At 50.2% G+C, this 17,679-nt stretch overlaps 1 protein-coding gene across 1 annotated transcript in view; it reads right to left on the reverse strand.

Annotated features, from left to right (window-relative positions):
* Positions 1–1,064: 1,064 nt before the first annotated feature.
* Positions 1,065–17,679, reverse strand: part of LOC135884649 (transient receptor potential cation channel subfamily V member 6-like) — a 77,157-nt gene continuing 60,542 nt past the window's right edge. Inside the window, exons 9-15 of the mRNA XM_065412130.1 lie at positions 11,111–11,197; positions 10,953–11,029; positions 10,621–10,786; positions 9,442–9,508; positions 8,188–8,456; positions 7,627–7,733; positions 1,065–1,365 (exon numbers count right to left, since the gene is read on the reverse strand). Coding sequence (XP_065268202.1) covers positions 1,065–1,365; positions 7,627–7,733; positions 8,188–8,456; positions 9,442–9,508; positions 10,621–10,786; positions 10,953–11,029; positions 11,111–11,197 — 1,074 coding nt within the window. The remainder of the gene's footprint in view (positions 1,366–7,626; positions 7,734–8,187; positions 8,457–9,441; positions 9,509–10,620; positions 10,787–10,952; positions 11,030–11,110; positions 11,198–17,679) is intronic.

A 17,679-nucleotide genomic window follows, 5' to 3' on the forward strand; every position in this document is an offset into this window, starting at 1 on the left:
TGGAGTTTGAAAGGCAGGGCTGTTGCAGACATTAACCCTGCATGGACTGAAGTCCCATGGTCAGCCGAGCAGCTGAGAGTGGGGCAGGAGTCCATTTCTTTAAAGGTAATAAACAGACTGAAAGCTGGACTCAGAAAGCGACTGGGGAAGAATTCTTTTAAAGGGAGAGGTCTACATTACTCCAAGTAAAATTCACAGTTCAGACCTTTCGATGCACTGAAGTAGTAAAATATATTAATTTATCTTTAACAGAGGGAGAGAGAGAAAACCGCTGATTGAAATGTAAATAGAACTAAATACAAAAATAATCCAGGGGCTCTTTGAGCTGGGAGGGGGGGGCGGGAGAGGAGGGGACAAGAAATTCACAGCAGCACAAAGACAGTGTGAGGATAAAAAAGCATCAGCGCTGGAACCAGTCAGCAAGCCCATGCCTAGAAAATCTCTCTGTTGCTTGCCAAAGTGTCTGGGAATTCAGAGCACAACCCATCCAGATTTACACACACTATGCTTGCCAGTCAAATCTACACCATCTGAGACCAAACTAGCACCTTCAGTGCCAAAAACACAGGCATCACCATGAGATGCTAAGGAGATGCTTCAGTCTCTACCGCTACCATGGTAGCAGATGCACCTTCCACAGGCCTCCACTAGAGGGCACTGGTACACGTTTGCACTAGTGAATATATTTTAGCAGTACTGCCATCTGTGTGAGGGATCAGGTATTTTTCCTCTTGTATGGTCTGGGTTGGTGGGGAAGAAGTTAGTGATCCAGTTCAAATCCCAATGGCCTCGGCTGGGCTGGTGGGAACATGCACTATCATGCATCAGGGATTTTTTTTTCCATGTGTGTGTTTACATTCATGCAATGGGTGACCAGCCCAATGTCCTCACACACCCCAGGCACTCCATTTAGCCCCACAGAGAGCTGCTGTGGAGTGAGCCGTCCATATGGGAGTGCAGGCAATAGGATGTTGACTACTACAAGGTGTCCATGCCGGAACATGGCCTTTACCACTGGCAGGAGAGAGAGATCTCTCACTGCACAGAGGCAGACGAGCAGTCACTCAGACATGGTAGATCTCCTCTTCCTTCTCCATGGAAAGGTTGACATGGCCCTGTAGCTGCCCTAGGGTGCTGTGCCTCAGGATGTCCCAGCCATGGCTGGAGCTCCTCCGGGACAGGCTTGGTGACACAGCTGGAGTGCTGCAAGGGGTCTTCTTCCTGTACGGAGCCTCTGTGTCCTTGTCGTCCTCCAGCTCCTGTTTGTTCTGTGAGTACTTGTCAAAGTCTTCTGTGATCTGGAACTTAAATGCTTCCATGTAGCGGTGCATCTTGTGCTGCCTGCCTTCGCATCGGTCTTCCACTCTGTAGGCAGGATGAGAACAAAGACAATCAAGACCAGTGTGCTAGGAATACCTACATCTCACACTTTTCAGCCCCAAGCCAAAGAAGAAGCCCCACCAATTAGGCCTCTCCTACCAATGCAATGTCTCCCTCTCGCCAAAAGAACTAGACTACTGTATGTCAGAGACCTAAGCCACTGCAGTCAGGGGAAAAAATCAGGTGGGGAGCTGCTTGTACGCTCGTGTTGCATGATGATCTCTCATCTAGCAGTGGGACCTGGCACAGAGAGGTAACTCTCCATGCTCCACCTCCCCTGCAGTAGCAGCCGCTGCAAGAGCAGAATGGAAAGCAAATTATTGCCTGACCTCCCTCCATCTGTTGCTTTTAGTACAAAATGCATAAGTCACCTGTGGAACTCATTTGCACAAGATCTCACTGAGGCAAAGACCTTAGAAGGATTCGGGAAAGCATTCAGCATTTCTGTGTGTAATGAAAACAGCCACAGTTCCATTAGCAAGGATAAAATACTATGAGGGTTATAAAACCCTGCTGCTTTGGAGAACAAGCCAAATTCCAGCAGGCTGGCTCAAGGAAGGACCTTCCCCTAAGGGCCAGCTATTTCATAATTACCCATGCTGGGGTTCCTTATGCCTCCGGGGTTCCTGTTACTGGGTCCTGTCAGAGACAGGATACTAGATTAGTGGGATCTGCACCAGTCTGGCAATTCCTGGGTCCTGCTGCCGAAAAGCAGAGCAGGCAGCAAGTGCGCTCCCCCTCTGGTCCCTCTGCCGACTTAGATACTGAGTCAGTGTGCGCACACTGTCTCACCCAAGCAATAGTTTATTTACCTCGAAGGCAAGGCCCTGCCCACAAGCATTCTAAGACAAGGAGCCACGGGTGCTAGGCTTTTGTATCTGTTCCTGGAGGGGAAGGAAGGTGGTGGCAATCCGAGCAGTGCAGAGCGCAGACATTGTTCTCCCTCCTACAAACCCAGGTGGAAGGGGGCAAATGGCATGGCCTGCAGCCTAGGGGCAGCTTTGGTTTTTACATTTCATAATGCAGTGCTAGTGCACTATGGCAGCTCTGCATTAGGGCTGGAGGGCAAGGGATCAGTTAGTGTCTGCCTACATTTTGCTAGGAGCATCCCTTCTTCCTAGCCCATTAACCCTCTGCCTGATGCAGGGTCACAGAGAGCCTGTCTGTCCCTTCACACAGACATCTCTAGTGTTCAGGAATCTCAGGAAGGAAAGGAGCGACTGCAGCTCCTTGAATCCCATGCCATGAGCCCTGTTGAGCTGCAGAAAAGGCTCTGGGGTATGGAGGGAGATGAAGAGAAGTACCAAGGAGTCTAGCAATAACTGAGGGATGGGTATGGAGTTAACCTCACTGTTACGGCTTTTAGTTATGCTGGAGTTATTGATTTGATTAGCAGCCTGTAGTGCCTGGATTAGCAGAAACAACAAGAGTCCGGTGGCACCTTAAAGACTAACAGATTTATTTGGGCATAAACTTTAGTGGGTAAAAAAACACTTCTTCAGCTTATGCCCAAATAAATCTGTTAGTTTTTAAGGTGCCACCGGACTCCTTGTTGTTTTTGTGGATACAGACTAACATGGCTACCTCCTGATACTTGGATTAGCAAAGGGATTGGACTAGCTGCTGCTGAGTTGTAACTCAAGCTGTTGCATCCTCACTGCATCACTAGCTTGAGATCACTCAACCTTCAACCCAGCCCGCCTGACAAACCAGTTAGCTCAAGCTTAAAGCACCCCCTAACTTGAGCTAGAGATTTTTGTGTGTGGACAGGAGTGAAGTTAAGGGTCACAAGTAGGGCTGTCAAGCGATTAAAAAAATTAATCGTGATTAATTGCACTGTTAAGAATAGAATACCATTTAAATATTTTTGGATGTTTTCTACATTTTCAAATATATTGATTTCAATTACAACACAGAATACAAAGTGTACACTGCTCACTTTATATTTATTTTTGACTACAAGTATTTGCTCTGTAAATAAAACAAAAGAAATTGTATTTTTCAATTCACCTAATACAAGTAGTGTAGTGAAATCTCGTTATCATTAAAGTTGAATTGACAAGCGTAGAATTATGTACAAAAAAAACCTGCATTGAAAAATAAAACAATGTAAAGTTTTAGAGCCTGCAAGTCCACTCAGTCCTACTTCTTGTTCAGCCAATCACTCAGTTTGTTTACATTTGCAGGAGATAATGGTGCCCGTTTCTTGTTTACAATGTCACCTGAAAGTGAGAACAGGCATTCTGATGGCACTGTTCTAGCCGGTGTCGCAAGATATTCAAGTGCCAGATGCACTAAAGATTCATATGTCCCTTCATGCTTCAACCATTATTCCAGGGGACATGCATCCATGCTGATGAGGGGTTCTGCTCGATAACTATCCAAAGCAGTGCAGACCGACTCATGTTCATTTTCATTATTTGAGTCAGATGCCACCAGCAGAAGGTTGATTTTCTTTTTTGGTGGTGTGGATTCTGTAGTTTCCGCATTGGAGTATTGCTCTTTTAAGAATTCTGAAAGCATTCTCCACACCTCATCCCTCTCAGATTTTGGAAGGCACTTCAGATTCTTAAACCTTGGGTCAAGTGCTGTATCTATCTTTAGAAATCTCACATCGGTGCCTTCTTTGCGTTTTGTCAAATCTGCAGTGAAACTGTTCTTAAAATGAACAACATGTGCTGGGTCATCATCTGAAACTACTATAACATGAAATATATGGGAGAATGTATGTAAAATAGAGCATAGGACATACAATTCTCCCCCAAGGAGTTCAGTCACAAATTTAATTAACGCATAATTTTTTTAATGAGTGACATCAGCATGGAAGCATGTCCTCTGGAATGGTGGCCGAAGCATGAAGGGGCATACAAATGTTTAGCACATCTGGCATGTAAATACCTACAAAAGTGCCATACAAATGCCTGTTCTCACTTTCTGGTGACATTGTAAATAAGAGGGCAGCATTATCTCCTGGAAAGGTAAACAAACTCGTTTGTCTTAGCGACTGGCTGAACAAGAAATAGGACCGAGTGGCCTTGTAGGCTCTGAAGTTTTACATTGTTTTGTTTTTGAGTGCAGTTATGTAACAAAAAAAAATCTACATTTGTAAATTGCACTTTCACGACAAAGATTGCACTAAATTACTTGTATGAGGTTAATTGAAAAATATTATTTATTTTATCATTTTTACAGTGCAAATATTTATAATAAAAAATAATATACACTTTTATTTCAATTACAACACAGAATTTATATGAAAATGTAGAAAAACAGTGCGATTAAAACTGCGATTAATCGTGATTAATTTTTTTGTTAGTCGCATGAGTTAACTGCGATTAATTGACAGCCCTAGTAACAACAGTTATAACTCAGGCTAACTGTGATGTGAAGACACACCCTTAGTCTCTGTCGGTGCCATCATTATCTACTGTATAGACAGTTATGGGATCTCAATGGGATTAAATGCTTCACAAAGTTATCCTTGTGCACACAAATGGAGCTAAACTTATAGCTAGGTTTTGGGTCTGGAAGGAACTGGCCCTTCCCTGGTAGGGGAATACCAACAGGGGCCTTGAGGGAAGGGAGCACTGAGTCGTGCACACAGATGTGTACAGTAGATATCCGGCATGGCCAATTTCTCTTGATCGTAGAGCACTCTAGGAACTGGCGGACTATCATTGATGGACAGCCCAGCAGAGTAACACCGATAGTCATGCAGCATAATCCTTCATGTTCCAGCCCAGCACCTCCCCCAAGATTTTACACTACGCTCCAGCACTCAGGGGGTCACAGTGCTCCGAGCATGAAGCTGTTCCGCTTCAGTGTTGCTTTAATTGCTGCATGGAGCTGATGTGAAATCTCTGTGCCCACTGCTGCAGGCCAGGCCCCTGCGGGTCTTGGACAGTAGGGAGAAATTACTCCCCGTTGTGCTCTGCTGCATGAAGTGCAGAGAGGAGGGTGCTAGACTTAAGTGTACTGGAAAAGCCCAGTGGCTCAGTTATTGCACATCTCTTTTCTAGCAGTTGCTAATGCTGGATCCTATCCCAAAGAGCTCCTGATTGAGCTATACAATATTATGAGGGGGGATTTCTTCTGGACTTTCCCAACTGATGATCAGCTTATTCCTTGAAGAAATGAAGATGGATGCCCGGTGTAAGCCTTTCCCTAACTAATCTAACTACAGATACTGCTCCTATACTGGCAGCCACTATAGTTTGCTGGCACTTGTGTAGTGCAGTTTGAAGTGAGCCCAATGTTAGCAACTGGAACCCCCTTGCTATTCAGCTTCATAGAGCAGGTCTATTCTGAAAGTGACTCTATGGCATCATGGGCCTCAGAGACTCCTGATCAAACACACTCAGTTTACAAGTAAAGGGTCATTTGTTTCTGACGGTCTCTCTCTGCCTAGAATTTAATGGCCAGATTTTTCAAGGTATTTAGGTGCTTAAAGATGCAGGTAATGACCTAATGGGATTTTCAAGTGCATCATTTTCAGTATTAGCCACCTAGGCTCGTTTGAAAATCCCACTAGGCCACTACCTGCATCTTTAGGCACCTAAATACATTGAAAAGTCTGGCCCCGAGAGTCAAGATGGGCTCTTTCCATCTCACACACATCATCACCTGAAATAAAGGCTCTGCAGATCACATTAAGCTCTCAGTTCTACCTGGGCAGCCCACCTAGCTTCACGCTGTATCTCTGGTGTCATCTGTGCAACCCTATTGTAATCAGTAGGTTTGCACAGGTGTAACAGATTGACACTTAATGAACAATTCTGTTAACGCTGCACAAGAAGGAATAGATTCCAATTCCCGCTCTCTGAACTGTGTTGGCTCTGCAGACAACCAGGAGTAAAAATCAAGGAAAACTTATTTTAGCCATAAATCAGCAAATCTGATAGATACCAGAGTCAGATATGCTGAGTGATAAAAAGCCATTTTTACATTTTACTTTTCTGAGCAGAACCTTCACCTTAATGTTGTCTTATCAAAAGAACCTTAATTATAATGGGTGCATAATAGCTTCTGCAATAATGGAAGTTGCAAAACAGTTGCCATTATAACCCGCTGTTTTCACATGCTCATAACTTTCCAAAACGATTCACCTTCAGGGCTGCTGTAATTTTCCAAGCTTAGGCTCTGTGTGATGGGATTTTGTTGTTGTTTTGTTTTGGAAAGTTAGAACAAAATCCCTTCAGCTGTTTTCAAGTTCAGCCAGGATGAAAAAAAAAAATTGCTTCCCTTCCTCCCCTCTTTAAAAAAGCCCAGTACACGATTTTCTTTGGAGAGAACTGCAGCAAAAATAGCAGTGGTTTGAAACTTGGCCTGGATGAAGTCTGCACTGAGAACTAGTGTCTTTACTTGTTTGGAGAAATATTAATTTTAATTAACAAAAGATTATGACGGTTTCCAAACTGTATCCAACGCCCAGTAGAAACTGTATCAAACCCGCCCAGTGTTTACTTGGTTAGAGAACTACATATTTTTAATTAACAAAAAGTAAAGACTGTTTGAAAATTGTATCAGACACACCCACTAGAAAATCAGGTGCCAGTTTAGATATGCACAGTGGGCAACTTCTTAACTGTGTACATGTGGAAACTTGCACATTTAAGATGTTTCTCATTTGAACTGCTGAACTCTCTTCCCAGAGAGATCTAAACATTAAGTTAACATTGAAGACAGTTGGTTTGGTAGTTTTTAAGCTTCAGAAGGTGTCAGGGAACCCTGAGTCCACCCTCCCTCCCTCCCCCTCACTCATAGTACACACTGGTACATGCATGGGTGCAGAAATGCATAATTAGCTTTCAGTATTACAGAGGACAGTGAGCTCCTTTCCTCGTGGAAGGGATGGGATCTGGGGGGGGACATTTATGGCTGCATATCTGGAAGCACTGCCTAACAGTGAGGGTCTGTTGGGCTCTGACTATGCTGGGAGTTTTTATTACTTGAGTCATTTATAAGCTGGACTGCACAACAATGGAAGGTAGACTGCATTGGGTAGGTGGGAGCTGGACTAGGTGTGAGCCCATAGCCTTTTCCATCTCCGATTCCTATAATTCTCCCATGGGTCTTGCCCATCCTCAGGTTGCAGAGCCCAGGCCATTGCCACCTGAAATGGCTCCCATTCACAGGAGGCTACACTGTCAGAACAGGGTGGATTAACACCATCTTCCTCTCTGACAGGTTTGCACAAAAGAATCCACTATGTTTAGTCAACATGTGTGCAATCCCCATAGAACTCACCTGAGGTACCAGCGGTCCCCCAAGCCATACTCCTGCCCACAGATCCCAGAGCGAGGCCAGAGGCATTGTGGGAGTTTCCGTTCCAGCATGACAGTAGTGGCAACAACCTTCAAAACAACAAAAAAGGTGTTGGCAAGACAACAAGGAGTGCAGAGATAGGGGAAGTGGGTAGAACAAGCAGCAGGAAATCATGGGGGCATAGATGGAGTCTATACTTCTCATAGACACATATGAGTGAAATACCTAGATACATGCCTACACAATGGGCCCCATTTCAGCCCTCCTCTGCCCTGGGCTGAAATAAATTCCTTTTCCATATTTTTTCATTCATGGATCTCCTCCTCCAAAAACACACATGCCTTCTACTGCCAAGAACTCAACCCTCCCCACACTGGAAGAATCCACAAGTCTCCTCTGGTGAGAAAGGAATTCAGGCTCTAAGGTCATCACTCATGGGCTACACACATACCCTAATGGGAGCCCCTGACCCTACCCTGTCCTAGGCTCAAAGTGAGTCTATGCATTAAGGTCTGTTCACATGTGGCTCAGCAGCACCCTCACCTGTGCTCTCCAAAGCTCGTCCCGCTCGTGGGCCACGCGCCAGTGGGTGTCACCCATCATGGCGATGAGCAAGTTGAGCATGAGGAGGGTGGCGATGACGGCGAAGGCGGAGTAGGTGATGCTGTACATGAAGGGCAGGTCCACTTCATAGTTGGCGGGCCCATCGATGATGGTGAGGAAGAGCTCAAAGGTGCTGAAGAGAGCTATGGGGTAGTTATAGAAGTGGCCCAGTTCATCGGGGTTTTCAGTCTGGAAGATGACGTAAAAAGCTGGCAGAGAGAGGAAAGGAGGGAAAATGAATGAGGAAGCCTCTGTGCTTTCTCTGCTCTGCCCTGCACCATCCTACCATCTGCCTGAAACAACAGTATAGTGTTAGACTTTAGCCCAGGGCAGCCATGCATCCCAGCTGTAGTCAGACAGCCCCAGTTTCCAGGGAGGCTTTCCTGTGTCACAGAGCTCATAGGACACTTAAGAGTCCTGAGTGCTATTTGAAACTCATGTTATTTAATCATAACAGGACAACATTATGTCCTCACTTCACGTGGTATCCAGAGCCCTCATCATGACACCAGTATGGCATAAAAAAATCATAGCAGCATCAGGCTGAGATTATTTTGTGGCAAAGGGCAACCTCGCCTTGCATTGATCACACAACACTGTGAATTCTGGAAGGAGAGTGAATAACTAAGTACCGCCCCCCCTCCCCATTCCCTCTGGAGTAGAGAGGTGGGTTCCTCCTCTCTACGGAATATTGACATTTCTTCAGAACTGGGTCAAGTCCCACCAGCCCATAACATTTCTCCGTGTCCAGGTTGCTGAGATCTCCCAAATAGCCTGTCCTCTTTGGGGCTGAATCAATAACTTCATAGGCAAATGTGTCAGTTCATGAATGAGAAGAGAGACTGGCAGAGGGGTGGGGCAATTTCGTAGGAAGGAACCTGAGATATGGGGAGAAAAAGGCAGAAGGAGGAGAAGGTATGGATTGTGAATAGCAAGGAGCAGGGAGAAAGGGAAGGGAGGAAATGAACAGGCAAGTCAAATCCCAGCAGCATGGGCAGGCCTGGGAGCTTTGAGTTGTATTCTAATATAAGCTATGAAGGAGCTGGAGGACTGAGTGCCCTCTTTCCAGACAATTGTTCCCTAAAACCCAATATTCCGTGGATGGATGTGCAAGACATGGTGCCCCTCAGGGTGTCCATTGAGACCCTGCTGTCTTTTAACTGGGCTTGTAGCTGTGTATCGCATCATACCTACCTGATGCAAAGCCAAGTATCACCACTGCCATGAGCCAGCAGAAGCGCATGAGATCTCCAAATATCATCTGCAGATGAAACAAAACCAACTGCCATGAGACCCCACTCTCTCACAAATACAGCCCTGAAACTGAGGCTTTGTTGTCTAACTGGTCCATGTATCCTGGTCTCTCACCTCCCACCATAGCAGATCCAGTCTTGTATCTCATGTCATATTGGATCGGACCACTGGTCCTTCTAGTCAGGAGACAGCATGGTCGAGTAGCCAAAGCAGGGCACTGGAAGTCAGCAGACCTAATTTCTAATCCAAAGGAGTTACTGTGTGAGCTGGGGAAATTTATTTAACCTCTCTTGCCTCAGTTTCTCCAGATATGTAATATACTAATGATACACACTCACTTTGTGAAAGTACTCTGAGCTCTACGGATGGGAGTGCTAGCTAAATGTTTTAGTAGTACTAATAGTTTAGTAGCCTGGCTGCAGAATGGCTCATACTTGATGTTTCAGAGGGAAGTCAGAACACCTCCATAATACACTTGGTCCACCATAAGACACTGAAAATAGGGATTTCTTCTTGGTCAGCTGAAGCACAAAGACTGATAGCCGTGCCTACAGTAGTATCACTGCAGCTGGGTAATCTTATCCAGACAAATTTGTCTGGATAAGATTACCCAGTTGCAGTGATACTACTGTAGGCTTGGCTATCAGTCCAATTAAATATATATAACTAAATTGCTTACCTCAGTATTTTTTCCAGCAGTGTCATCCATTGAACTAGAGGACCCTACAGCCTGTTCCACCAGTATGACAGAGATGAAAGACTGATCTGAACCGACTAATGTTCTGAGCCAGTTTAGTGACTTCTATGTCTCTAATGTCCACTGTACCCTTCACTGTCCTGCATGTGGCCTATCTCAGTACATAAAAGAAGAACCTCACTTAAAACAGCCTGCTAGATAAAGGTCAAAAGGGTTCTTGTCTGGCTCCAGGAACTCGAATCCCACACCAGAAACTCCTGGGAAAGTGTTTCTATTCTGATGGAAGGACCAAGATATGACCGTGGGCACATGCTGATGCATGGCATGGCTGGATAACTGCTGCTCAGGATCCATCTTTGCTGATATCTTTATTACAGTCTCTCTCCCTCTTTCAGTCAGGCAGTGGGCTGTGTTGTCCTTACCTTCTGTATCATGATGGTGAAGGGTCCCAGCATCTGAAAGCCTCGTGCGAAGTACATGACGTTGCACCAGCCCAGCACCAGGGCAAAGGACATGGGGACCACCTCTCCAGTGGTGCTGGTGAGACGCATCACCATGGTCACCAAGATCATACAGGCATAGGTGATGCTATAGTGTAGAAGACAGAGCCAGGAGGATCAGAATCACATTCCCAGTCCACACTCTCACCTCCAAACACTCAAGTCTCTCCCAACAACTAACTCTCCATAATCCCCCCAACCCCCACCCACACCAGAAAGCAATCTGTATGAAATAAGGAGAGGGGGAACCTCACATGATGATGTGGAAAGGTCCTCCCAGAATAGTTTGTCCAAAGTACTTGGTGACTCCAACTCTGAAGATATCTGGAATCTAAGAAGAACACTCTGTTCAAATTGGGGCTCAATCAGTTCACACATGCACAGAACATTAAATTATATTGATTTCTCTTACCTCAAGGATCAATATTACTATGGCTCCTATCACTGTGATCAGCTCCCCTACCAGCCTCAGATTGTCCTCAGGAGTCGCATAAGATTCCTGAAAGGAGAGAAGGAGGTCCCCCTCAGTCCAACTGTGCATGGCCAGGAGACGACTCTTATGCCCCATCTAGGCTTGAGCAAAAAAGTATTCTCCTTGCAGGATTGCTCATGCCATAGTCTCCAGAAGAGGCAGTTAGTCTAGAAGATCAAGCATGACAGCGGGAATCAGGAAACATGGTTCTTCTTCGAGTGATTGTTCACGTCCATTACACATTAGGTGTGCGCGCGCCGCGTGCACGAACGTCGGAAACTTTTCCCTCAGCGGCTCCCGTCGGGCCTGCAGGGTCTCCCCTCCCGCCAGAGCGGCGCCTCGCTCTAGCGTATATATATCCCTGCCGGCCCGACCCTCCCTCAGTTCCTTCTTACCGTCCGTGGCGACGTTGGAACAACTCTGTCTCTCATCTGAGAGTGTTCCTTAGCATAGTAATTAGTGTTACAGTTATCAGGTCATTAGTAGTTAGTGTTAAGCTAGCAGTTATCAGTTCTTTACAAAGACTTAAACTTCTTTGTGTTAGGTGTTTGGCCAACCCCGGCACCGGCCCTGGGCGGCGGGGCATGCCGCACGCCCAAGGCTTCAAGGCTTGTGCCACGTGCCGCAAGCCTATGCCATTGAGCGATCCACACGACTCGTGTCTCCGTTGCCTGGGGGAAGCACACCAAAAGGAGCGCTGCAAGATCTGTAAGGCTTTCAAGCCCAGGACTAAGAAAGAGAGAGACTTTCGCCTTAAGCAGCTGCTCATGGAGTCGGCGTTACAGCCCTCCACTTCAACGGCACCGTCAACCTCGGTGCGGAGTGCCCCGGCATCGGTTCGTGATCCGACGCCGGCGGGGCAACCTAAGCCTGCGGCACCGACTCGGAGGGAACACCTCCAGCACCGGTCCTCTTCGCCGGCTAAGTCGAAGGGCCAACCCAAGGCCCGAGGACGCTCCCCGCACAAGAGGGTAGCACCCGCGAAGACCGCAAGTGCTACTAAGGCCGTTGCGGTCCCAGCACAGATCCCGGTGCCAGTGGCTCCGGCGCTGAAAGGCCCGTCGAGCCCCGGGATAGGCGCGTCGAGTGAGGAGGAAGGGCTGGAGGAACTGTTGGAACAGCCCTCCACCCCGGACACATTTGAGGCAGCAAAGGACCTCATTGAATTGTCTGCTGAAGGCACCCTCCGCGCTAAGGAAATTCCACCGAGACTGCCATCCAAAGGCAAGCCGGCGATGATGCACCCATCACGGTCGCCATCTCGGCACCGTTCGCGGCGCCGATCCCGGTCGAGCTCCGCCTCGGTGGACTCCCGGCTTCCCTCCGCGCAGCGGGCCGCACAACCGTCGGGCCCCAACAGGCGCGAGACACCGGCCCAGCAGCCCTGCTCGAGCAGGCACCGGGACGTTTCGGTTGCGCGATCCCTGAGAACATCCTCCCGCAGCCGTTCCCGGTCCCAGGGCCACCGGTACCGATCCAGGTCCAGGTCCAGGTCAGCACGGCGCTACTCCCGGTCCTGGTCACGAAGGCACCGCTCTCCGACCCCGGACCGGCACCGTCCCACGGCACCGCCGTGGCCCTCTAGATCACCGTCCATAGTTTCGGAGGTGGACTCGGGCCATTCCAGCAAATATGCCCACAGAGCACAGGCCAGTAGGGAGCACGAAGCCTCTTGGCAACCACAGTGGGGCCACCCAGGGCAATGGCCATTCTGGACCCCTTGGGCCTACCACCAACAAGGCCCCCCGTCCAGGACCTCGAGATCGGGCCCCTCAGGACACCGGTCCCGCTCCCCACGGTGGCGCCCACCCTCCCGCAAAGAGGCCACGGTCTCCAGGCCGCCAGAAAGGGAAAGGGCTGACTCGGCACCGAGCTCGGCACCGTCCCAGGCCCACGTCAGGGAACGCACTCTGGAGGAGCACCCTGCTGATGAGGAGTTGCAGGAGGAAGAGGACGCACAAAAGGCCATGACCTCCTCCTCCTCACCAGACGAAGCCGTGGCGGGCACAACAGTGTCCGGTCCTCCCCCGATTGACCATCGGGCACACCAGGACCTGCTCCGCCGAGTAGCCCTCAATTTGGGGTTGCAGGCAGAGGAAACTGTCGAGCAGGAAGACCCTATGGTCGACATTCTAAGCCCGGAGGGCCCCTCCAGGATCGCGCTCCCGCTCATAAAAACGGTCCAATCTAATTATAAGACTGTATGGCAAACACCAGCCTCCACGGCGCCTACCGCAAAGGGCGTAGAGAGGAAATACTTCGCCCCATCCAAGGGGTTTGATTTCCTATTCTCCCATCCAACCCCATGTTCGCTGGTCGTCTCTGCGGTCAATGAACGGGAGCGACATGGCCAGCAGGCCCCGGCCCCCAAGGCCAAGGAGGCAAAACGCTTGGACTTATTTGGGAGAAAGGTCTACTCGTCCGGAGGCCTCCAGCTGCGGATCGCGAACCAACAAGCGATCCTGAACAGGCACAATTTCAACTCCTGGGCATCGGTGTCCAAGTTCAAGGAAGCCTTGCCTCAGGGCTCGCAACCCGAGTTTGCTGCCATAGTAGATGAAGGGAAGGCGGTAGCCAAAACCTCCTTACAGGCCTCACTTGACTCCGCTGATGCAGCCACTAGGACAGTCGCGTCAGGAGTGGTAATGAGATGCTCGGCATGGCTGCAGGCTTCCGGCCTTCCCCCAGAGGTGCAAAACACCCTCCAAGACCTTCCGTTCAAGGGTTCAGGCTTGTTTTCGGACCAAACGGACGCCAGACTACATAGTCTCAAGGACTCTCGAGCTACCCTCAAGTCATTGGGGATGCACACCCCAGTGACGCAGAGGAAGCCCTTCAAGCCCCAACCTCCGCAGAGGCAGTACCACCCTCGTCCTAGACAGGAACCGTACCGCAGGAGGGGCAGGGATAACAGGCGTAGATGCAACAACACGCCTAACCAAGGCCAAAATCAGGGCCAAAACAAACCGCAGCCGGGAAACAAACAAGGGTTTTGAAGCTGCGATCGAGGACAGTGTACCAACCTCTATTCCGGATCCCCCCCTGTGTTTCAGGGACCGCCTGTCCCATTTTTACCGTGCTTGGTCACGTATAACATCGGACCGCTGGGTCCTACGCACGGTGGAGGCAGGCTACACCCTTCAGTTCTCCTCGCCCCCTCCCTCCCACCCCCCACCCCCGTCCCTCTTCAGGGACCCCTCTCACGAGCAACTCCTCTTGCAGGAGGTACAGACCCTCCTCGCAGTAGGAGCGGTGGAAGAGGTTCCTCCGGACCTCAAGGGGAAAGGGTTCTATTCAAGATACTTCCTCATTCCCAAAGCGAAAGGGGGCCTCCGTCCTATCCTGGACCTACGCAAGCTAAACAAGTACTTGCTCAAACCACGTTTCCGTATGGTCTCCCTTGGTACCATCATTCCATCCCTGGATCTGGGGGATTGGTACGCTGCCCTCGATATGAAAGATGCCTACTTTCACATCGCCATCCGCCCGGCCCACCGGCGGTTCCTGCGCTTCACTATCAACCAGTGCCATTTCCAATTTACAGTTTTGCCCTTCGGCCTGGCAACAGCCCCGCGCGTATTCACGAAATGCATGTCCGTGGTAGCAGCCTTTCTTCGAAAAAGAAGGATGCGCGTCTACCCATACTTGGACGACTGGCTCCTAGCGGGCCGGTCGGAGGCCGAGGTTCGCTCCCATGTGACATTGACGCTACAGGTGTTCCACGAACTCGGTCTACTGGTCAATGTACCCAAGTCATCACTGGTCCCCACGCAGAGGCTGGACTTCAGAGGGGCAGTCCTGGACTCAGTGGCGGCACGGGCGAGTCTTCCCGTATTGAGGTTCCTGGCCATTCAGAAGGCCGTGAGCTCCATCCAGCAATTCCCCACGACCACGGCCAGATGTTGCTTACAACTCTTGGGGCACATGGCGGCCTGCACCCACGTCGTCGGACACGCACGCCTCAGACTCAGGCCGCTGCAGTTGTGGCTGGCCCAAGCATATCGCCCCAACAGAGACCCCTTAGACCTGGTCGTTACGATCCCAGCTCGGGTGTCGAACGCCCTCCGTTGGTGGCTCGATCGGCAGCAGGTTTGCGCGGGGGTCCCTTTCGCCGCCCCGCAGCCCGTTCTGACGTTAGTAACAGACGCGTCGGACCTGGGTTGGGGGGCGCTCCTGGGGGACCTGCGCACTCAGGGCTTGTGGTCCAGGGAAGAAAAGTTGCTTCATATCAACCTGAAGGAGCTAAGGGCGGTTTGCCTTGCCTGCCAGACCTTTCACGCTACCATAAGAGGCCACAGCATGTCGGTTCTGACGGACAACACTACCGCCATGTTCTACATAAACAAGCAGGGCGGGTCCCGATCCTCTCCCCTCTGTCACGAGGCACTCCGCCTCTGGGACTTCTGCATAGCCCATTCAGTCCACCTACTAGCGACTTATCTCCCGGGGGTCCAAAACGGGTCAGCGGACCGCCTCAGCCGGTCCTATCTCATGCACGAGTGGACGTTGAGGCAGGACGTCCTGCGTTCAATCTTCCGGAGGTGGGGGTTTCCCCCGGTGGATCTCTTCGCCACCGAGGACAACAGCCAATGCCCCCAGTTTTGTTCATTCCAGAACCGCAGTCCGGGCTCATTGGCAGATGCCTTCGCAATCCCGTGGGGCGGGAGCCTGAGGTATGCCTTCCCCCCATTCCCGCTCATCCACAGGGTCCTCCTCAAAACCCGCAGGGACAAGGCGACAGTCATCCTTATCGCCCCGGCGTGGCCACGTCAGCACTGGTTCACGTCCCTGTTGGAACTGTCCGTGACCACTCCGATAACCCTCCCCCTCCATCACGACCTCATCACGCAAGACCGAGGTCGCCTACTCCACCCGAACCTACCGTCGCTACATCTCACGGCGTGGTTTCTCTCTGGCTAAACGATATGGAGCACGACATGCTCTCATGAGGTCCAGCAAGTCCTCCTTGGTAGTAGAAAGCCCTCCACAAGAGCGACCTACCTTGCCAAATGGAAATGGTTCTCCCACTGGTGTGAGCCTCACCACATCCGGCCTCTGCAGGCCTCAATCCCATCAATTCTAGACTACTTGCTACACCTCAAGCATCAAGGGCTCGCCCCCACCTCGATTAAGGTGCATCTGGCTGCCATATCGGCGTTCCACCCTGGGGAGTTGGGGGTTTCGGTGTTCTCCGACCCCACAGTAGTCCGATTCCTCAAGGGGTTGGAGAGGGTGTTTCCCTACTCGCGCCCACCGGTCCCTGCGTGGAACCTCAACCTGGTCCTCACTAAGCTCATGGGGCCGCCCTTTGAACCCCTAGCCTCTTGCTCCCTCCTGCACCTCTCATGGAAGGTAGCGTTTCTCGTGGCCATCACATCGGCTAGGAGGGTATCGGAATTGAGAGCCCTCACTTCGGAGCCTCCTTATACAGTTTTTTATAAGGATAAGGTGCAACTGAGGCCGCACCCTAAATTCCTTCCAAAAGTGGTCACGCATTTTCATATGGGGCAGGACATTTGTTTACCGGTGTTCTTCCCCAAGCCCCATACGGACCCAAGCCACCGCAGCCTGCATACCCTTGATGTCCGTCGGGCCTTGGCGTTTTATCTAGTCCGCACCAGGCCATTCCGCAAATCGACTCAGCTGTTTATTGCCGTTGCGGAGCGAATGAGAGGCCAACCTATTTCGACGCAACGTTTGTCGGCATGGATTGTGCTTTGCATACGCACATGCTACGAGCTCACCAACGTACCAGCCCCGGAGATCAGGGCTCACTCAACTAGGGCCCAAGCGTCCTCGGCGGCCTTCTTGGCACAGGTTCCGCTCCAGGAAATCTGCAAAGCAGCCACCTGGTCGTCGGTGCATACGTTCACAGCCCACTACGCGATCCATCATCAGACCAGAGAGGATGCGGTTGTCGGCAGGGCTGTGCTTCAATCAGTTATTCCTTGACTCCTACCCTCCTCCAATGGTAAGCTTGTGAGTCACCTAATGTGTAATGGACGTGAACAATCACTCGAAGAAGAAAAAACGGTTACTTACCTTCTGTAACTGTTGTTCTTCGAGATGTGTTGTTCACGTCCATTACACTTCCCACCCTCCTTCCCCTCTGTCGGAGTCACCGGCAAGAAGGAACCGAGGGAGGGTCGGGCCGGCAGGGATATATATACGCTAGAGCGAGGCGCCGCTCTGGCGGGAGGGGAGACCCTGCAGGCCCGACGGGAGCCGCTGAGGGAAAAGTTTCCGACGTTCGTGCACGCGGCGCGCACACACCTAATGTGTAATGGGCGTGAACAACACATCTCGAAGAACAACAGTTACAGAAGGTAAGTAACCGTTTTTTTCTACCCCCAGCTCTGACACTGGATGACTGCAGTGTCACCTGGGCCAACAAGGCCTCCTCTTTTGGGTGCCTTAGTTTTTGGGTGCCCAATTGAAGACACCTTGGGACTGATGTTGAGAGCTACTGAGCACCTGCAGCACTCACTGAGTTCTGCTGGAGTTGGGGG

Source organism: Emys orbicularis, chromosome 1, assembly GCF_028017835.1.
Source record: "Emys orbicularis isolate rEmyOrb1 chromosome 1, rEmyOrb1.hap1, whole genome shotgun sequence".
NCBI lineage: Eukaryota > Metazoa > Chordata > Testudines > Emydidae > Emys > Emys orbicularis.